General features: G+C 40.4%; 1 protein-coding gene, 1 long non-coding RNA gene and 1 pseudogene across 2 annotated transcripts; 2 read left to right on the plus strand and 1 right to left on the minus strand.

The window, feature by feature from the left end:
• Positions 1-12,608: 12,608 nt before the first annotated feature.
• LOC143604440 (uncharacterized) lies at positions 12,609-13,026 on the plus strand. The gene is made up of 2 exons (XR_013148296.1): positions 12,609-12,753; positions 12,833-13,026. It is a non-coding gene; the product is annotated as an uncharacterized LOC143604440 (long non-coding RNA).
• A 2,631-nt stretch (positions 13,027-15,657) lies between these two features.
• On the minus strand, positions 15,658-16,467 carry LOC143604433 (transcription factor MYB77 pseudogene; annotated as a pseudogene).
• A 3,564-nt stretch (positions 16,468-20,031) lies between these two features.
• Positions 20,032-21,726, plus strand: LOC143604434 (uncharacterized). Its single transcript, XM_077080912.1, has 4 exons — positions 20,032-20,121; positions 20,189-20,524; positions 20,593-20,730; positions 21,697-21,726. The coding sequence occupies exons 1-4, from the start codon at positions 20,032-20,034 to the stop codon at positions 21,724-21,726; spliced, it is 594 nt and encodes a 197-aa protein (XP_076937027.1).
• Positions 21,727-22,370: the final 644 nt, after the last annotated feature.

Consider the following 22,370-nt stretch of genomic DNA (forward strand, 5'->3'; position numbering starts at 1 on the left):
CGAGGCGACTTACGAGTTATAAAATTGTGACAACTGCCCGAATCCGACCCGACCCAGGTACCCGTTTCTCTGATCCGTTTCTTTTTTTTAAAGTTTATTACTAATCTTTGTAAATTTAACTGAGTAAATTAAATATATTTATTTTATTTGTTCATTCTCGCCTCTTTCTCTTCCCCTTTCTTTCCGCCGTCCCGCCTTCCTTTCTTGTCGTCCCGCCTCTTTGTCTTGTCGCCATCCCGCCCTCCTGCTTAACCCTTAAGCCTTGAACCCTCTTCTTTGCTTGTCCTTTGGTTCTTCTCGCCTTAGGATGTCTGCAGCTCCTCGCGCTAAGGAAGCCTGCGTGAAGACATCTTGTTCCTGCAATGCGTGAAGAGAACTCTTCTCGCAGCGCGCTAAGAATGTATGTTCTTCCCGCGATGCGCTAAGAATTCTAGTTCTTCACGCAGCACGCTGAGAATTTGTAGTTCCCGCGGCGCGCTAGGAATTTATGTTCTCGCAGTGCGCTAAGGATTTGTGATTCTTCCCGCAGCGCGCTAAGGATTGTTGTGCCAGCCTTCGCGCTCGCGCACACAGCCTTCTCGCGCTGAACCCTTGTTTAAATCTAGCCGTTTGCTTTTGTGTTGTCTTATCTTTTGAGCTGTTGACCTGCCTTGCTTTATGTCTGAATAGTTGCTTTCGGCGCTGCATGCGTACCAACCCCATTGGTTGGTAGATAAAGTAACTGACATTATCTTTTGAGGATCTGCTTTTGCCATGCTTGACCTGTACCTTTTTCTGTCCCTGCCCATGCTTTTTTTTTACTGTTCCCTGACAGCTTTCCCCTTTTGCTTTTCCTCTTTTCCTGCTGCCATATCTTTTGAAATCTTTTACTTTTTGCTTTTGATATCTTTTGTTATCTTTTGAGATCTTGCTTTTGGAATCTTTTTGCTGTTATCTTTTCTTTTACTTTTGGAGATCTTTTCTAGGGTTTATGTCCCCTAGGGTTTGCCTATAAATAATAGTAGTATTTTCTTAACACTTCACACACTACACTTATTATCTCTTCCTCCCTCTTGCTCTCTGCCGTTGTCCTCCTGCCGCCTCCTCTCTTGCCTCCGTCTTCCTCCTTGTTCTTCCTGCTTTTCCGGTAATATATTATATATAATAATTTACTTATTAATTATGCTAACTTATTACCTAAAGCCGATCGTTGAAACATAATCTTTAATTATAGGTTAACTTTGCTTGTTTAAGAGTTGGTTCTTGCATTATCTTACATCGCATCTTTATCAAGTGAGTAATCTCGTATCTAATCCCTTTTTGTTTTAATGTTTTGGGATGTTCATGTGTTCGTACAAAACTGAGTCTTAAACTGTTTGTGAAGTTTTAGTCGCGCAGTATCCCATGTGTTATGGATATTTACTTGGCTGTTATTTGTATGTGTGTATCATTAACCGCTTTGTTCGGCCTATTCCGAAGTTCTCATGGATCCATTGGTAGACACGGGAGAACCTATCGTTTATGTTTTCTCTTTTGTTTACACTTGCACAGTTTTCTTGTTTTTGTGCTCAATTGGGAGTACGGATTGAACTATGAGCTATGAATCTAAGGCTTGGTCACAATCTGATTTCACCCTTGTTAGATACCAGATTAACATATGTTGCGCGCAGATTTACTGTTGTTATCTATGATTATCTATGATTAGCTATGAATATCTATTAAACTTGATTTCTCACCAACACGCAAGTGTTTGACGTTTATTTTAACACATGTTCAGGTTTGCAGTAGCTGCTTTGAAGCTTGGGGACACATAGGATGTTTACTTTTGTTTTGGACCTAGATTTAAAATGTAACAAGACAAGTTTATGTTATTTGAATATTATGATTTATAAATATATTGATTTATGTTGATTTATGTTCTTTATTTTCCCCGCTGCGCGTGCGCGATAAAATGTGTATTAATAAATATTGACACCAATAGTGTCGCGAGTAATGAAGCAATATGTGGCGCCCCGATGTATAATCCGCCTCCGGTCGGGGTGTTACAGATTGGTATCAGAGCTCGTTGACTTTAGGATAGGTGGTTAGACGTAACGACCTAGAAAACCTAAGAGTCCCCTCTCGCGCATGAGAGAAATCTCATGTTCGCGCGCTTATTGTTATTTACTCGTTATTTATTAAACATGCTGGCGCTTACGCAGCGTATGGTTTTATGTTTTATTTCGCGATTTTTCGATTTTTATTCGTTTGTTGGAATTGAAAATCCGGAAAGTCATGGTGATACATGAATAGTTGACTTTCAATTCCCATTTACTTTATGTTTTTAAATTGAAGATTGAAAAGTCATGGTGATACATGAATTGTCAATCTCCAATGCTTATTTCTTGTATGTTTTATATTGAAGATTGAAAAGTCATGGTGATACATGAATCGTCAATCTCCAATACATATTTACTCGTATATTTTAAATTGAGAATTTGGAAAGTCATGGTGATACATGAATTGTCGATTCCCAATTCGAATTCGTTCTGTATTAAGTTTGCATTTAAATTCATGTTTTACTTCAGCATTTGATAGCATGTAACTTCGCGAAACAAGTTTTATAAGGTTATACTTTGCGCTGAAACCAAGTTATTAACTAAAACTAAAACTTTTATAGAATGCCTCCACTATCAGCTCGCTATCGCCAGAGAGAAGCATCACGCAGGCGTAAACAGCAACGTTCCCAGGAAATGGCCGCCGCAATAGCCCAAGCCTTAAACCAAAACAATGCTAATACCTCCAGCTACAACATTAAATCCTTTCATGCGGGTAAACCACCCAAGTTCACAGGTCTCGAGGGAGCCACCGTGATGCTCCAGTGGCTCGAGAAGATTGAAAACACTTTCCTCCATACCCAATGCCCTTCAGACAGACGAACCCTCTATGCCTCAAGTGTCCTGGAATCTAGGGCGCTTACATGGTGGAATGGAGTAGCTCATGCGCGTGGCGCAGAAGCTGCTTCTAGCGTACCTTGGGAAGAATTTAAGGATCTCCTAATGCGAGAATTCTGCCCTCCCAACGAAGTCAAGCGCCTGGAAGAAGAATTCTGGAACTTGAAACAGTACAGCGGCGAAGCGCGCGAGTACGCGACGCGCTTCCACGAGCTAAGCTTACTGGTCCCTCACCTTGTTACCCCTACCCGCCGAGCCATCGAGAAGTTCCTTGGGGGTCTCCCCATGGAAATTCAAGACTCCGTATGGGCCAGAAACCCAGCAACCCTCTCTGACGCCATCGAGTTGGCCGCTGTGCTCAGCGACAACCATGTCAGAGCAGGAACCCTGTTCCTGCGGGGAGCTGAGAAGACCAAACCCACCAAGACTGTCCCTGAACCATCAGAAACCAAACCAGAACCCTCACACCATAATAACCCCAAACGCAAGCGCAGAGCCTATGCGCTTACCAACCCTCCCATTGTCCAGCAACCCATTTATCAATCCCCAGTTTACGCGCCTAACCCACTGTCAACCTACCCAGCACCTCCTGCAGTCCACAACTATGCCTTAACCACTCCAGCACTTCCTGCCCCGCCAACTAAGAAACCTTACACAGGAAACCAACCCTTCTGCCCAACCTGTAGACTTCATCACCCACCTCAAACCCCGTGTCGACAATGTAACAGATGTGGCCGCACTGGTCACACTACTGAGTACTGTAGAACCCCTCCCGCCAATCCAATTGCGCCAACACCACCAGCCTACCCGCAGAACCCACAACCAACATACCAAAACCCACGACCCAGGTCGTGCTATAACTGCGGTGATCCCAGTCATTTCCGGAACGCGTGCCCGAGGCTACAAGTCCAGATTACTCAAGCGAATCCGGGTGAACCAAATTTCGAACCAAGCGGCGCGAGGCCGAGCCTTTAACATAACAGCGCACCAAGCGCAAGCAAATAATGACGTAGTTAATGGTACATTTTTACTTAACGGTCACTATGCATCTGTACTTTTTGATACTGGCGCCGATAGAAGTTTATCTCTCGCGCTTTTGAGCAGAAGCTTGCGCGACCGCGCGATAGCTTAAGCGAAAACTTTTCAGTTGAATTGGCTAATGGTGAAACTATTTTATTAAACGCTGTGATTAAAGATTGCACGCTGAACCTTAACGAAAACGATTTTCTAATTGACCTCATTCCTATGCCTCTTGGAAGTTTTGATGTTATCATTGGTATGGATTGGCTCTCGCATAATCGCGCCGAAGTTATTTGCGCTAAGAAGTTGATTCGCATTCCTCGTGAAGATGGTGATCTTCATATCTTTGGCGAGAAACCCTCCAGTGGTCTCAAACTTATGTCTTGCGCTGAAGCCCGGAAACTCATGCGGAAGAAATGTGTTGCATTTTTAGCCCATGTGGTTAAACCTGATGGAGAAAAGAAGAAACTTCGCGATATCCCTGTTGTGCGTGACTTCCCTGAAGTTTTTCCTGATGATCTTCCTGGTATCCCTCCCGCTCGTGAAGTCGAGTTTCGTATTGATCTTGTCCCTGGTGCTTCCCCGGTAGCCAAATCTCCTTATCGTCTTGCACCCGCTGAGATGCAAGAATTGGCAAGCCAACTTCAAGAGTTGACAGCTAAAGGATTCATCCGCCCTAGCTCTTCGCCCTGGGGTGCTCCGGTGTTGTTCGTTAAAAAGAAAGATGGATCGTTTCGCATGTGTATTGATTACCGCGAGTTGAACAAACTCACCATTAAAAACCGGTATCCCTTACCGCGTATTGACGACCTCTTTGATCAACTCCAAGGTGCCTCTTGTTTCTCCAAGATCGATCTCCGTTCTGGCTATCATCAGTTGCGTATCCGCGATGAAGATGTTCCCAAGACTGCTTTTCGTACTCGTTATGGCCATTTTGAATTCTTGGTCATGTCCTTCGGTTTAACCAACGCACCCGCCGTTTTCATGGATCTTATGAATCGGGTGTGTAGGCCTTTCTTGGATAAATTCGTGATTGTATTTATCGATGATGTTCTGGTGTATTCTAAGACCAAGGCCGAGCACGAGCAACATCTTCGTTTGGTGTTGCAAAAGCTTAGAGCCGAGCAACTCTTTGCCAAACTCTCCAAGTGTGATTTCTGGTCGGATGAAGTACAGTTTCTTGGTCATGTTGTAAACAAGATGGGTATTCATGTCGACCCATCCAAAATTGAAGCAATCAAGAACTGGATTACGCCATCTACTCCAACCGAAATCCGTTCCTTCTTGGGCTTAGCTGGTTATTACCGGCGTTTTATTTCGAACTTTTCAAAGATCGCTTTGCCTTTAACAGCTCTAACGCACAAAGGTAAGCCGTATATTTGGGGCTCGAAGCAAGAAGAAGCCTTTCTAACGCTCAAGCGTTTGTTGTGTGAAGCTCCTGTTCTTGCGTTACCTGAGGGAAGTGATGATTTTGTTGTGTATTGTGATGCCTCTAACCAAGGTCTCGGTTGTGTTCTTATGCAACGAGGCAAGGTTATCGCTTACGCATCAAGGCAACTTAGGATTCACGAGAAGAATTATACAACTCACGATCTCGAACTTGGTGCAGTTGTTTTTGCCTTGAAGATCTGGAGACACTACCTTTATGGTACTAAGTGTATCCTCTACACTGACCATAAAAGCCTTCAGCATATCTTTGATCAAAAGGAACTTAACATGAGACAACGCCGATGGAACGAACTCATCAGCGATTACGATTGTGAGATCCGGTATCATCCTGGTAAAGCTAATGTGGTAGCTGATGCGCTCAGCCGAAAACCCAGCCAGCTTAACTGTATCTTGCCGCGCACCCAGCTTCATTTCGCGCCGATCCTAAACGATCTTGAATCGCGCATTCGCGACTCGCAGCGCGCATCCATCAGCAATGGCAACCTTCGCGCCGAGTTAGCGTGTGGCGCGGAAGCGCATTTTGTCCCTAATCTGAGTGGAATTCTCTGCTATCTCAATCGCATCTGGATCCCTTGTGATGAGAATCTTCGCGCTGATATCCTGAGTGAAGCGCACAAATCTCGATATTCTATTCATCCTGGCGCTGATAAGATGTACAAGGATTTGCGCATTACTTATTGGTGGCCTGGCATGAAAAAGGATATTGCTGTGTTCGTAGCTAGGTGCCTGACTTGTTCTAAAGTTAAAGCTGAACACCAACGCCCATCTGGTTTGCTCGAACAACCAGAAATTCCTACGTGGAAGTGGGAAGGTATAGCAATGGACTTTATTACCAAGTTACCTTTGACAGCAAGCAAACATGATAGCATTTGGGTAATAGTGGATCGTTTGACCAAGTCTGCTCATTTTCTGCCCATTCGTGAAACCTACCATGTTGAGCATCTCGCGCAGCTTTACGTCAAGGAAATTGTCTGCCGCCATGGTACTCCTTTGAGCATCATATCCGATCGCGATGGCCGTTTTATATCTCGCTTTTGGAAATCTCTCCAATCTGCGCTAGGAACTCGCTTGGACATGAGTACGGCATATCATCCTCAGACTGACGGTCAGTCTGAGCGAACCATTCAAACCCTTGAAGATATGCTTCGATCTTGTGTTCTTGATTTTGGAGGTAATTGGGATTCACACCTACCTTTGATCGAGTTTTCTTATAATAACAGCTATCATTCTAGCATTGGTATGGCCCCATTTGAAGCACTTTACGGTCGAAAGTGCCGTTCACCGATTTGTTGGAACGAAGTGGGTGAAGTTCAAATCACAGGACCCGAACTAGTTCAAGAGACAACCGATAAAATCGCCAAGATCCGTGATCGTCTGCTGACTGCCAGAAGCCGGCAGAAGAGTTATGCTGATCGCAGGCGAAAGCCTCTCGAATTTCTAGTTGGTGATCTTGTTCTCCTCAAAGTGTCGCCTTGGAAGGGTGTTGTCCGCTTTGGGAAGAAAGGTAAACTTGCGCCTCGTTATGTTGGGCCATTCAAGATTCTCGCGCGTATAGGAAAAGTTGCCTACAAACTTGACCTGCCGCCCGCGCTCAGCAATGTGCATCCAACGTTCCATGTATCCAATCTCAAGAAGTGTTTAGCTGACGAGAACCTTCACATTCCTCTTGATGAAGTTCAAGTTGATGAATCTATGCATTTTGTTGAGAAGCCCGTGGAGATTATGGATCGCGAGGTGAAGAAAACCAAGCGCAGTCGCATCCCTATTGTTAAAGTTCGTTGGCAGTCCAAGCGCGGAGCCGAGTTCACTTGGGAAAGGGAAGATCAGATGAAGATCAAGTACCCGTACCTTTTCTCTGCGCCACCTACTACGAGTTAAATTTCGGGACGAAATTTCTCAAAGTAGGGGAGACTGTGACAACTGCCCGAATCCGACCCGACCCAGGTACCCGTTTCTCTGATCCGTTTCTTTTTTTTAAAGTTTATTACTAATCTTTGTAAATTTAACTGAGTAAATTAAATATATTTATTTTATTTGTTCATTCTCGCCTCTTTCTCTTCCCCTTTCTTTCCGCCGTCCCGCCTTCCTTTCTTGTCGTCCCGCCTCTTTGTCTTGTCGCCATCCCGCCCTCCTGCTTAACCCTTAAGCCTTGAACCCTCTTCTTTGCTTGTCCTTTGGTTCTTCTCGCCTTAGGATGTCTGCAGCTCCTCGCGCTAAGGAAGCCTGCGTGAAGACATCTTGTTCCTGCAATGCGTGAAGAGAACTCTTCTCGCAGCGCGCTAAGAATGTATGTTCTTCCCGCGATGCGCTAAGAATTCTAGTTCTTCACGCAGCACGCTGAGAATTTGTAGTTCCCGCGGCGCGCTAGGAATTTATGTTCTCGCAGTGCGCTAAGGATTTGTGATTCTTCCCGCAGCGCGCTAAGGATTGTTGTGCCAGCCTTCGCGCTCGCGCACACAGCCTTCTCGCGCTGAACCCTTGTTTAAATCTAGCCGTTTGCTTTTGTGTTGTCTTATCTTTTGAGCTGTTGACCTGCCTTGCTTTATGTCTGAATAGTTGCTTTCGGCGCTGCATGCGTACCAACCCCATTGGTTGGTAGATAAAGTAACTGACATTATCTTTTGAGGATCTGCTTTTGCCATGCTTGACCTGTACCTTTTTCTGTCCCTGCCCATGCTTTTTTTTTACTGTTCCCTGACAGCTTTCCCCTTTTGCTTTTCCTCTTTTCCTGCTGCCATATCTTTTGAAATCTTTTACTTTTTGCTTTTGATATCTTTTGTTATCTTTTGAGATCTTGCTTTTGGAATCTTTTTGCTGTTATCTTTTCTTTTACTTTTGGAGATCTTTTCTAGGGTTTATGTCCCCTAGGGTTTGCCTATAAATAATAGTAGTATTTTCTTAACACTTCACACACTACACTTATTATCTCTTCCTCCCTCTTGCTCTCTGCCGTTGTCCTCCTGCCGCCTCCTCTCTTGCCTCCGTCTTCCTCCTTGTTCTTCCTGCTTTTCCGGTAATATATTATATATAATAATTTACTTATTAATTATGCTAACTTATTACCTAAAGCCGATCGTTGAAACATAATCTTTAATTATAGGTTAACTTTGCTTGTTTAAGAGTTGGTTCTTGCATTATCTTACATCGCATCTTTATCAAGTGAGTAATCTCGTATCTAATCCCTTTTTGTTTTAATGTTTTGGGATGTTCATGTGTTCGTACAAAACTGAGTCTTAAACTGTTTGTGAAGTTTTAGTCGCGCAGTATCCCATGTGTTATGGATATTTACTTGGCTGTTATTTGTATGTGTGTATCATTAACCGCTTTGTTCGGCCTATTCCGAAGTTCTCATGGATCCATTGGTAGACACGGGAGAACCTATCGTTTATGTTTTCTCTTTTGTTTACACTTGCACAGTTTTCTTGTTTTTGTGCTCAATTGGGAGTACGGATTGAACTATGAGCTATGAATCTAAGGCTTGGTCACAATCTGATTTCACCCTTGTTAGATACCAGATTAACATATGTTGCGCGCAGATTTACTGTTGTTATCTATGATTATCTATGATTAGCTATGAATATCTATTAAACTTGATTTCTCACCAACACGCAAGTGTTTGACGTTTATTTTAACACATGTTCAGGTTTGCAGTAGCTGCTTTGAAGCTTGGGGACACATAGGATGTTTACTTTTGTTTTGGACCTAGATTTAAAATGTAACAAGACAAGTTTATGTTATTTGAATATTATGATTTATAAATATATTGATTTATGTTGATTTATGTTCTTTATTTTCCCCGCTGCGCGTGCGCGATAAAATGTGTATTAATAAATATTGACACCAATAGTGTCGCGAGTAATGAAGCAATATGTGGCGCCCCGATGTATAATCCGCCTCCGGTCGGGGTGTTACAAAAATAATGAAGCTTGCGCGCAATGTCGACTTACGATAGTGGCGAGGCCTGATAAAAGATAGAGCGCGCATCTCGATAATGATGCTTAATAGTTTGCGCGCGGGGTAGCTTATGAGCTATAAGAATAATGAAGCTTGCGCGCGAGGCGACTTACGAGCTATAAAATAATGAAGCTTGCGCGTGAGGCGACTTACGAGCTATAAAATAATGAAGCATGCGCGAGTTGCGGCTTATGAGCTATAATATGAAGATAATGACTGGCCCACAAGGGCCTCTTCAACGCAGGATGACTATCCCAGCTTGTTTTCAAAATAATAATGGAGGCGCAATCGGCCAGATAATAATAATGTCATGTGCTTGTGCGACTCGTAGCCGAACCTGCAAAAACATATCAAATTAGCGCGTGGCCGTTTGGGATATTGTTAGGCTCCCGCCCTTAAGATTCGGATGTCTTCCATCGCGATAATGTAGTGGTGGTATACCACGATAGTCCCCTAGTTCATTGCTGCTAAATAAGGTTGTCCTTATCCTGATTTGGGATTAGACTATTCTCATTTGTTGTGTCGCTTACGCATAGGTTTTGGCTTTGTGTCATGCGCCACGCGCAGATGTTGCATGCGCGTGCGCGTAGGCTGTGTGTCATGCGCCACGCGCAGATGTTGCATGCGCGTGCGCGTGTAGAATGGCGGAATGGTTGATCCGCGGTGGCGCGCATGTGACGTGGCTTGTGTTAATAGGTTTAATTATGACGGTGTGTTGAGCGGAGCGGAGCCGCGTTCGGTCTTGTATTCGGCGCGAAGCCGTATGGGTTTATGAGGATTCGCAACCTTTAAGTTTTGCGCGCGGCCGATGGCCGTATGGGTTTATGAGGATTCCCAACCTTTAAGTTTGGCGCATGGCCTTATGGGTTTATGAGGATTCCCAACCTTTAAATTTGGCGCGTGGCCTTATGGGTTTATGAGGATTCTCAACCTTTAAGTTTGGCGCATGGCCTTATGGGTTTATGAGGATTCCCAACCTTTAAGTTTGGCGCGTGGCCTTATGGGTTTATGAGGATTCCCAAGTTTGGCGCGTGGCCTTATGGGTTTATGAGGATTCCCAACCTTTAAGTTTGGCGCGTGGCCTTATGGGTTTATGAGGATTCCCAACCTTTAAGTTTGGCGCGTGGCCTTATGGGTTTATGAGGATTCCCAACCTTTAAGTTTGGCGCGTGGCCTTATGGGTTTATGAGGATTCCCAACCTTTAAGTTTGGCGCCTGGCCTTATGGGTTTATGAGGATTCCCAACCTTTAAGTTTGGCGCCTGGCCTTATGGGTTTATGAGGATTCCCAACCTTTAAGTTTGGCGCCTGGCCTTATGGGTTTATGAGGATTCCCAACCTTTAAGTTTGGCGCTTGGCCTTATGTGCGCATGCACGGCGACGGAGTGGTGACTCGCGGGCGCGCGTGCATGGCGGAGAGTTGCGCACACACATGGTAGAGGGTTGCGCGCACCTGCATGGCGTTGGAGACTTACGTAAAACCAAAAGCATTGAGTCGTCTTTCGAACTCACATGGTGGTTTTCGCGGGGCGCGCATGCATGGCTGTGGAGTGAGGATCCGCTAGCGCGCGTGCATGGCGGCAGTCTTTTGCGCAAAACCCACATGGTGGTTTCCGCGGTGGTTTCCACGGGCGCTCACGCATGTCGGCGGAATGGTGACCCGCTGGCGAGCATGCGTGGTGGCAGTCTTCTGCGCAAAACCCACATGGTGGAGGTCTTTTGCGCGAAACCCACATGGTGGTTCCCGCGGTGGCACATGCATGGCTGCAGAGTGAGAATCCGCGGGCGCGCGTGCATGGCGGCGGAAGTCTGGTAATTTTGGATCTACGATTTGAGAGTTAGATCTGTAATTTTAAACCTAAAATCCAGGTCTGTAATCTAGATCTGTAAATCAGATCTAGATAGATCTGAAGCTCGTAGCGGAGAGAATTTAAAACCATCACAGATCCGGAGGCTTGATCATCCGAATCAGGTAGTTTCTTTTTTGCACAGATCTGGAAGCCTCTTTTAGATCTATGGATCTTTTTGAGCTTTAATAGAACAAGCCTTGAAGCCTTTTTCTGTAAACTTCAAGATCTGGGTTTTTCCTGGGAGAGATCTGACAGCCGAGACGAAAATCGAAGGGTAGTTCGTTGCCGTCCCACGGATGGCGCCAATATCGAAGCATGAAATGAATCTGACCTGATCCATGACGATGTTCCCACGGATTTTCGAGATGAACGAACCACGACTTGATCTTCTTCTTCGATTGATTGAGACCTGCAATGGCTTTTCGGGGGTGTGGAGGTGACTGCTAAGAAATCTCAATGATCTCTTGTTTACAGACACAAAAATGGTTATGGTGGTGGCTCTTACTGAGAGTGACCCACCTTCAATAAGGAGGTGGAGACCTCCTTATATAGGGAGCCTCATGGCCACCATCATGGTACCCTAATGGGCCTAGCCCAGTTAGGGTTACCTCCACAAAACCCCCTCAGCCCAATAACATTGTATTAGTCCATATAATAAAATAAGCCAAACATAATAAATTTAAGGTCGTAAAACCGGGTTTAGTACCATACCCCTACAAAAATATAAAAAAATGTAGGGATTGGTTGACTCCATACCTATATGGAATATTTATCCATGTTTGAGGATGAATCACGAATTTTTAAGGGATGTCATTCGGGTTATGTAAAGAAGGTTTAGGTGTTTCGGGTTGTGTTTATAGACATCATGCTTTGTATGACATGTGTTTAGTAATGGGCCTTAAGATTAATAGTATTGGGTTTATACTTGATTTGCCTAAAGCATACGACTTTAGGTCATTAGGTGGCACGCTCTAGAAATGAAGATATTTGCATTAAGCTTTAGACTTTCGGCATGCAACATGCTACAAAGTAATACAAACGGTGACAAAAGAGTTTGTGTGCTAGTCGGGTCGAACAATATCCAAATTTCAAACAATTTATCATCACAAAAATAATTAAAAAACAATATCCAAGATTCAAACAATTTATCATCACAATAATAATAATAATAATAATATTAATGAAAAGCAAACCGATAAATACATGAAAAGATAATCTTAAAAGTAAAAAAAAAACCGTAGACTGTCACCGTGGTAGCTCAGCATCCGATAAACCTACATATATCAAAAAAAATAAATCATCACGAGAAAAATTACAGCGACGAATATAGATCGCACAACATGAAGCTTAAACCCACACATGAAGCTTTTGCCTCTTGGTTTATAGGCCCAGTGTAATTTGGGCTTTTGTATCACACTTGTAAGTTGTAACACGATAAGCTTTAGGGTTCGCTAAATAGCCTTCACCCCATCTAAACAACCCTCTTCGCAATCACAACGTCGGCTAGGGTTTCATAACCTAAACCAGAAAAACCACAGCTTACGCTTCCCGATCAACATGAGAGCCAAGGTAAGTGTTATTGGTATTAATTGTGTATAGATCTTAACGTATATGCATCTGAAATCGGTTGATTTGTGATATCTTACAGTGGAAGAAGAAGAGAATGAGGAGATTGAAGAGGAAGCGCCGAAAGATGAGACAGAGATCTAAGTAATCTGTTTCTCGGGAATAATAATAATTTGGTACTCGTTTTATTATCAGCAGTTTTTGTTTCGTGTTGTTGGATTGAGTTTGTGACTTTTATGATTAAGAGTTTAGTTTGAATCTGATGGTTTTGGTTAATCGTTTTAGTTTTTATTTGTTTGCTTGGTTGTTGGTGGTTTATTTTGTGGTTTTTATTTATAGATTTATGAATTCAAATTTTGGATTGGTGGTAGAAATTGAATGGGCAAATTCCTAAAATGGTTCATGTGTTGAAGGATATTTAAAATATGTTCCTCCTATTAGATTTTTGAGACAACTCTTTAGTTATCCATTGGTAACGCTTTGTGACATATTTGTTTCACTACTAACGTGTTGTGGCCAATCTGTTTTAACTACTAACACATTGTGTTCTCCATGTTTTAACTACTAACGTGTCGTGATGTCCCTGCAATAACTACTGACGTCTTGAGGCCTACCTGTTAGTTAAAACAGGTAGGCTATGAGATATCAGTAGTCAAAACATGTAGATCACGACGTGTTAGTAGTAAAAACAGGGAGACCACGGCATGTTAGTAGTTAAAAAAGATGGGTCACGACGTGTTAGTAGTTAAATTAGATAGCCAAGGCACGTTATCTTTGGATAATTAACTCGCTGTCTCGATAACCTACCAGGTCGTCGACGGCGAGATAGCTTGGTGTCAAACCTGGAAACCTTGAATTGGTAGGGACATAATTGGAATCTCTTTCAATAAATGGCCCATTACAGGAATTTTCCAAAATTGAGTTGTGTTTTCTGTTTGGTCAGAACCCAGACTCGATAATAACTGATATCTAGTCGTGAACCTCTGTTTGAACTGGATACGGATTGGGTTGGTTTGTTTCTGTTTCAAACTGGTTTTTGATCTGTTTGGTTAGGCTTGAATGTAGGAGTCTTCAAACTGTTAATTTTGGTTTGGTATCACCAAGTTGCTTTGAAAATCGGTTTTCGGTCATGTTTGGGATCAGTTCCGATTAAAAAAGCCTTGTTTTGTTTACTTCTTTTTGAGCCTACGTTATTTGTCATGTTTGTAGTGAATTGACGGTGTTCAGCTCGTACACACTACTTTTGAATTTTTAAGAACCCAAAAACACTAGGCTCTTTTCTATATGCACAAACATTATTTGTTACTTGGTGAATATGTTTTTTTTGTATGTCATCTAATTATTTGGAATCCCAGTATTACTAATGCATTTCAGCGTTCATGACTTGTTTTGTTTGACTTGACTAAACGGGTTGGTTAGAATAGTTTTGAGCCAGGACAGGATGATTTATGATGGGTTATTTCAGTTTTGATCAGCAAAGTAAAGAAAATTTGAATTCGAAATCCTAAGTTATGGATGTTTAAGCAAAAAAAATTTATTTATCCACTCAACTTAGTGTTTGCAGATTCTAGCTTTTAAACTTGTAAAATCTATTAACCTAACTTGGTTTTATGATATGCGAGTGTCTTTGTGCTTCACCAAACATGGTAGCTTTCTACCCTTGAAACAATTGTGTACGACTGACCCATTTCAACACTTATCGAGTAATGTGTGAGGGAGGATACATCGAAATTATGAAAATATAACCCACTTTTTGATACCTAATTCCTAGCAACAAAAAATCAGTGTCATGGTTGTTTCATTTTTAAAGAAACAATCAAGAGGTCAGGTTACTATGTTCTTGCTTCCTGAAATAATGCAAATTGTTAGAAAGTAATTTCAAATTTTCACAATTATTTTATAAATATTATTTTAATGCTAATAAAGAAAAACAAATAAAAAGTAAAAGAAGTTGATAGTAATCTGATAGGTAAAGAATCGTCGGTTTTGAAGAAACAAAAAAGCGGTTTGGTTTTCAACTCCCCTAGTCTGTCGTGTGGTATTTCTTCTTTCCATCCCATCCCGACTGGTTGAAATTTTTTCTCTTAATTTTGTTATGCGATCCTAACTCATTGAGAATGTAACTTCACCCAAAACAGCTCATGTGTATACATCTGGGTCTAAATCAACCGAAAATTATGCATTCACGTCAATGTTGGCAGGCCTAGTTAGTGAATAAGGCCTAACGGTATGAAAGAAAGTTAGAACTTAAAGACCACTTCCTTACTAGCCAGGTGGTACTGTGGGGCTGTGGCCTGTGGGCATTGCCCTCACCTATAGTATTGCAAAATATTATTAGCAGAAGTGGGATAGCTACCTCGATGAGTGGAAGCTATGTTTAGTACATTCTTTAATAGTTAGATATGCAATTAGACTTATACCTTCAAGAACTTTTGTCTCCGGCTAACAAACACAACCAGAACGCAAACAACAATGTCATTTCTGTTTTCGCTAATCAAGCCAGTTGAACGGCTTAACAAGCACCGCCTGCGGAATTCTAATCGGGAGAGGTGAGATGCAATTTTGACCCGTTAAGTGTTTTGGTTTAGCCATGTCATCATGTCATTTTAAATCGCCATAAGGACCCAAAATGATATATGTGGGTTTGTTTTGCCTAGCTTGGTTTGTAGAATTATTTTTATGATTATAAAGTGTATATCAGTCTAATGGGAAGACTAGATGCAAGTCTTAAAACCTCAAAATAAAAAATGCATTATGATTCTATCACTTAATTATACAACCATACGTTATATGAATTAAGGGTTTGGAAAGTGAGGGTGAAATGAAGAATGCGTTAATATATTAAAATCCGGATACAACTTCCAAATAATAATCAAATTACATATACTTTTCCCTACTCTCTCCATGCTAAGTTTGGATTTGCTCACTCTTTTGAGCCTCTTTGGCCCTCATTTCGTTGATGTAGATCCTAACCTCTTCTGCTATCATACGCTTCATAACCGTCACCAAATACGTGTTCTCAATCTCCACCGTCGATCTTTCCTCCACGTCATCACCACCCTTCTTTTCTGTTATTTCCTCAACCACCTTCACCCGTGTTCTCAATCTCCACCGTTGATCTTTCCTCCACGTCATCACCACCCTTCTTTTCTGTTATTTCCTCAACCACCTTCACCTCCCCTGAGGGTAAAAGCGTCAGCACCGTCTCCGGTCCACTGCACTGACGCTTCAACCCAGGGTCCGGCCTAGTAGACTCACTTGTCTCCTCTGTGGACCCTCTTTTCAAATTATTGAGGTCTGACCCATGACAGACCCAAGATTTTTTTCCTATAGATTCACTTTTGTCAGTTGTCAGAATTTTATCTTCGGATACCCCACGTTGCCGAATAGTAGAATTCCAATGATTTTTAATCGCGTTATCAGTCCGACCAGGTAAAAGCCTCGAAATAGTGGACCACTTGTTCCCATGGACAGCATGTGATCGAACAATGACATCGTCCTCTTCTCGAGTAAACGGTCTATGCTCGACGTCGGGCTGAGCTGATTACACCACCGCAGCCTACACGACTTCCCGGACCGGCCCGGGATTCGGGAACTAATAAGAGACCAGTCTCTTGGTCCATGTTGTTCCACCATCTTTAGGAGTGTGGTGTCCTCTTGTGGGCTCCATGAACCTTTGATCTTGCAAGCAATATTGTTATTGGTTTCTGCTGCCATGGGATTGATGTGTGTTAATGAAACAGTTGAGGGGGTTTATGAAGAAAGAAAGAAGAGGGAGGTTAGGTTTAACCGTTTTGAGAAGGGGGGGGGGGGGGGGGGGGAGTTGTTGGCATGACCTTAAACTGCTCGTGCGTCTGTCCTGTTTATTCATTAATTTATCCGAAACTAACATTGATTCCATAACAACATCACTTGGTCAGTTACTACCTCTTTCAACAGTTATTTATTAAATAAACAAATCAAATTTTATTTTTTTTATAAGATATAGTTTTTAAAAAGAATATCTAATAATAGCTTTAAACTTTTTAAGGAAAGAGAGCGATTCATCAAAAAATTACCTGACGACCTAAACTTGTTTCATGGGCGTCGAAAATATTTTGTTTTTGGTTGTATATTACGTAAATTTAAGATTTTTCAGTTTATATGGGATAGGATTAAGCTAAATAATAATAATAATAACCAAATCAAGTTTCAAATACATATTTGTTACATGTTTTCATTTTTTCTAAAATAAGCTATTACATTATCTAGACAAATATTCTTAAAGCAACTGTTTTTAGTTATAAAAAAATATCAATACCGTTTAATTTTTATCATCAACGCGATTACATAATTGGGCTCAATGTACATTAACTTTAATTTAGGAAGAACGTCCCTCAACACTTGTTTTGACTGATAACTAATAGTAATCCCAAAAAATGGTACACTTAACGCAACGGAAGACATGTCTTCTTCTTTTTTTTTTACATGACATCAATTTATTAAGGCTAGATAGACCATTCAAGTAGGCAAATCTTGCCGATGTAAAGAACTATTAAGTGTCGTTTGGATTTTACTTGAACGAAATTGTTATATAAATGAAACCAGAGACATATATACCAAAATAACAATAGACAGTTTTTAATGTTATCAATTAGGCAACATTTGTTTTGAATTTGACTGTGTGAACATGTGCAATGTAAAGGCGGTTGGTGATATAAACCAAAAGTCTGAGATTCGGGAGAGCATCCAAATCCTACCTTAAGTTAGTTGCAACTGATTACACAAGTTGTAACGGCCTTTCTAGAAACATCAATACGACATACTGGTTTTATATGTACCAGGAGTTGACCATTCTATTTCTACAGCTGTTAGTTGGCTGTGTTGTACATGATGCAGTTATAATTGTACGTTTTGTTGACACCACATTGAAGTGGACGCAAGTACCATCTATGTACTCTAATATTTATTATTAAGCTTTTGTATTGATGACATACCAAATAAATAGAAACAAAAAAGTTATGAAATGAGATTTAAATAAGATTTTTCATTCAATACTCAAAGTGAGTCCACAAACTAAGGGTGAATTAAATTTTAATAATATCAAACTTAATGCAGTTGGCTGATAATAATCTTAACTTAAAAAATAGCTGTCATTAGTCCCAACTTTCACACAATTTGTTTTCATTTGACCTCTGTTAAAAAGAATTTAACGACGTTAAGTTGTTTTCCAAATTTCAAATTGATATTTTAGGGCTTTCGATCGAAATGAGGATACGGGTCAATTAATGTAAAACTTACCACGAAACGGTGTTCGAAACAACTTGATTTTTGTTAATTAAAACTATACACACCAGAATTGAAGCATCCTTTAGTAGTCTGAACCACCGTTTTAATGTAAGTTTTACATCAATCAACTCGTATCCTCATTCCGAACGAAAGCCCTAAAACATTAATTTGAAATTTAGAAAACCTTAACGCCGTTAAGTTTTTTTAATGGGGGTCAAATGAAAACAAACAATGTAAAAGTTGGGACCCGTGACAACTATTTTATAAGTTTGGATTATTATTGGCCAAATACATTAAATTATAATTATTAAATTCAAATTTACCTAAACTAAATATACCTTCTGAACATTGTATTTAATTTCGGTAAAATTAAATATACACGTGAAATTGATTTTCAAAATCTTGTATCTTTATTTAATATTATCATATAGTAAATAAACTGGTTGAAGAGGGTGTCTAAAACTCTAAATTGCAAGGCAATTTATAAGAAAACGTTTGAAACATTTCGGAACATTCTTCTTTTCTTTTTCTCGTGTTATATAAAAAAATAAAATTCTTTTTAACAATAACCATCAAGCAATTAGGATAATGTAACTAACACATATAACTATAAAAAAATAAAATTAGTGGTTGTTCCATTACGTTTATGCCCACTCTATTTCTTATAAAGTTTCTAAAACCGTAATACAATCGGGCTCCTTTTTTCTCAACTTTTTTCAAGTAGTTTGCTCCTCTCTGCTTCTGCCTTTTAGGAAGACTAGCTTACCTTCCTCATACATCAAAATATTAGACACGTTATATATTTTATACATATATTTTTATATACCTACTAGATCCACGGTGATTCATGATGACTTGACTATCAAAATGGACCATTGCAACAGGTTTCTTATGGTGTCTACATGTTTAACTTTCTCGTACACACGAATTGTTTCATTACACTGCTAATGCAGTTATTTTTCATCGTATTATTAATACTTTTCAAGTAACTATAATGAATTATGATACCCAGAACCATATTTGTTATTGGACTGGATGATCAGTTCGTTTCTCTCATCGTTTTTAATGTGAGAAAGATTGAACGAATATGCACTGTAGATCAATTTCTTTCAGCTCAAGATAATAAAAGACTTGTAAACCTTTTTTTATTGTTAAAGGAAGAAATATAAAAACAAAACTAACTTCGTGTCTTCACAAGTACGAATGCAAACTCCTTTATGGTTTTGACAAGCATTGGTCGAGAAGCTAGAGAGAGATAACTTGACCACTATTATAACATTTTTTTTATGCTCGGTGTTTGTTTTGAGGGTTTGCTAGAGATACACCACTTAGCTTATTTACACACCATTCCCCCATCTAATCATAGGCCTCATACGCAACGTATGCTGGCATACGCAACTTATAGAATAATAACTTAAGTTAGTCAAATCAAGGAAGCCATACGAGTCATATGGAAAACCATACGAGTCATATGCTTCAGAAACTATACGAGTCATATGCTTTTGTATACAGTTCGTATTATATGGAAGACGAGACGTATAATACGAAACATGTAATCTAACATAAACATATGAACCGTATATGAAAGAATACAAATCGTATGCATGTAGGTGTTTGAAAACTCATGAGAAGTAATCTATACGAACTGTATAGGAAATAATACGAAACGTATGACGAAGAATCTTTAAAATTGTACAATTACTTTTGCAAGAGGCGTGAAACGTATTTAATCCATCAATCTCTCACATATATTTAGGCCTCATTGATTCTTTGACCATATTGTAAGACTGTAAGACAAATATTAGGAATGAAAGGAATCTCTCAACCATATAAATTATGTGATCTCATAGGGTTTTTTACCCACTTACTTCTTTGAACGATATACATCTAACAATGAAGTGTGTGTATATTTTACTCACTTCTTTCTCCCCCTTCATCCCTTCCAAATGTTGTTAAAAATATTACCAACCTAAATTTATTTTTCCAACCAAATTGATAAATTTCGTTGATGAAATGCATAATTTTGAAGAAAGTTTTGTGGAATCCGATGAATCTTTCGCCACCGTTTTTGTGGAATCTGGTCATTTTTTCACAACCGAACAGGTACAGGTTTTCTATTCATGTTTGTATTACGTTATCATGTTATTAACAAAAATGAATCTTATTTTAGGTGTTTATGTGTTTCGATGAGTTGAAGCAATGGGCGTACAACACCGGACTTAACAATGGTTACGTGATAATTACCCAAAGGTCTAAGACAAATGTTGCTGGCGACAAGAACAAGGTGTTTCTTAGATGTGATCGTGGTGGTGTATACAAGGGGAAGGCAACTGTCAGACACGTTGGTGGTACCAAGAAAATCAACTGTCCATTTCAGTTGATTGCAAAGTACCACAAAGAGGAAGATGGTTGGAAACTAAAAGTTGTGTGTGGTACATATAATCATCCGCCTGCTCTATATATGGAAGGTCATGAATTTGCAAAGAGGTTGAACCCTACGCAAAAGGTTTTGGTTAAGGATCTGACAAACCAGAACGTGGATCCCCAAAACATTATATCAATAATAATAAGCAGGACCCTCGTTGTGTGTCTACGACAAAAAACATATACAACGAACAACAAAGGCAACGAGTATCCCTCCACGGTAACAAGTCTCCGATGCAAGTTCTTTTCACACTCTTGGCTAATGCTGGTTACCTTCAAAAGCATGAGGTAAATGAATCCACTCACAAGTTGGAGAGGCTATTCATCATTCATGAATTATCGTTCCCGATTTGGCGTGCATTCCCGCATGTGTTGTTCATAGATGCAACATACAAGACAAATAGGTACGGTTTGCCATTTGTTGAGATTGTAGGTGTAACTTCTACCCGTAAAAACTTTTGTGTAGCTTTCGCTTTTATAAGTGACGAAAGAGAAGATAGTTACACGTGGGTCTTAAGCCAACTAAAAAGGACGCTGGACAAGTGTATGCAGCCACGTGTCATACTAACAGACAGGGAGTATGCTTTGATTAATGCATGCCAACGGCAATTCCCAGACGCTCAAATGTTACTGTGTCGATTTCACATATAACAAAATATTACCAAGCACCACAAGCAAAGTTTTCCACTTGAAGAAGACTAGGAGGTCTTCCTCCGTAAGTGGAGAGTGTTACTCAATTCTCCCACCGAGGAGTCGTACCTTTACCATTGCCAACGACTTGAAGAAAAGTAATCTTCAACCCACCCAAGTAAGTCTTAATTCTATTCACCGTGTTGTTTACATGTTACTGTTAACTGAGGCGTGACCAATTGTATTTACAATTACAGGAATATTTCCTTACTTGTATGATACATGGTTAAAGCCTAGCAAAGAAAAATTTGTGTCTGCATGGTGCGATAAACATTTCAATTTTGGTAATCATACAACCAACCGAGTGGAAAGTCAACATTCTTTGTTAAAGAGACATTTGAGAAACTCCAAATCTACTTTAGAAAAGTTTCCGATAATCATTGATCGCATGGTGAAGTTGCAAGTCGCTAATATAAAATCAACCTTTGAACATAGCCAAATCATTCTCCATCATCATCATAAGCGTCCAATCTTTAGCCTATTGCTACGAAAGATTTCTAGTGAGGCAGTATTTAATTATATTTTAATACTAACGGTTGAAAATAAACCTTTTTTTATGTACAGGTTCATGGTTCAAATGCCAATCAGGAGTAGTCGCTTATGTAGGGACATGGACAGGTATTTGATCAAACATAAATTGTTAAAATTTAGATGCAAACCAAATAAAACCAAACCAAGTTACTATTTAAGGTTTACTTTAAATTTTATAAAGCTAATTTATAATATTGTTCAAATTGTTGTTCAAAACTTTCTTACATTTAAATATAAAGGTTATTTATCTGTTTTAAATTTAAATATGTGTGTGATATAATATTGTTCAAAGGTTATTTGTCGGGTTTCGGGTTTTCCCATCGGGTTCGAGTTTCACTATCATCCCTACTTACATTGCCATCCTAACGTTTATGTACTTGTTCAGGGGCCACGTGTCGATGAGGGGCAGTCGCATGGCAATGCCGGGACGGTGAATCAGGATATGAGATTAATTAATATGGAGCAGCGTATGATAAGGATGGAGAGGATGATAGAGTGGTTGGTTAGAGACAGGAACGGTCCCACTGATGATGTGCCACCGCCAAAGGAGTCGCGGCCGCAAGAGGAGTCGGGCTTTCATGATGTTGGTGATGATGCTAGTGATGACGGTAGTGATGATGCAGGTGATGATGATGCTAGTGGTGTTGGTGATGATGATGATAGAGGTGACGGTGATGATAGAGGTGACGGTGATGATGATGATTTGG

This window comes from Bidens hawaiensis, unplaced genomic scaffold, assembly GCF_021521415.1.
Source record: "Bidens hawaiensis isolate Kalapana, Puna unplaced genomic scaffold, B.hawaiensis_p1.1 tig00065112_1, whole genome shotgun sequence".
Lineage (NCBI taxonomy): Eukaryota > Viridiplantae > Streptophyta > Magnoliopsida > Asterales > Asteraceae > Bidens > Bidens hawaiensis.

What these genes read in the sequence shown, in the direction of transcription:
- LOC143604434 (XM_077080912.1), top strand. Translation starts at nt 20,032, where the DNA reads ATGCATAATTTTGAAGAAAGTTTTGTGGAATCCGATGAATCTTTCGCC. An exon ending in GGTTGAACCCTACGCAAAAG is followed by an intron (nt 20,525 to 20,592) that starts GTTTTGGTTAAG and finishes AATAATAAGCAG; the next exon opens with GACCCTCGTTGTGTGTCTAC. An exon ending in GTTACCTTCAAAAGCATGAG is followed by an intron (nt 20,731 to 21,696) that starts GTAAATGAATCC and finishes TTTTATGTACAG; the next exon opens with GTTCATGGTTCAAATGCCAA.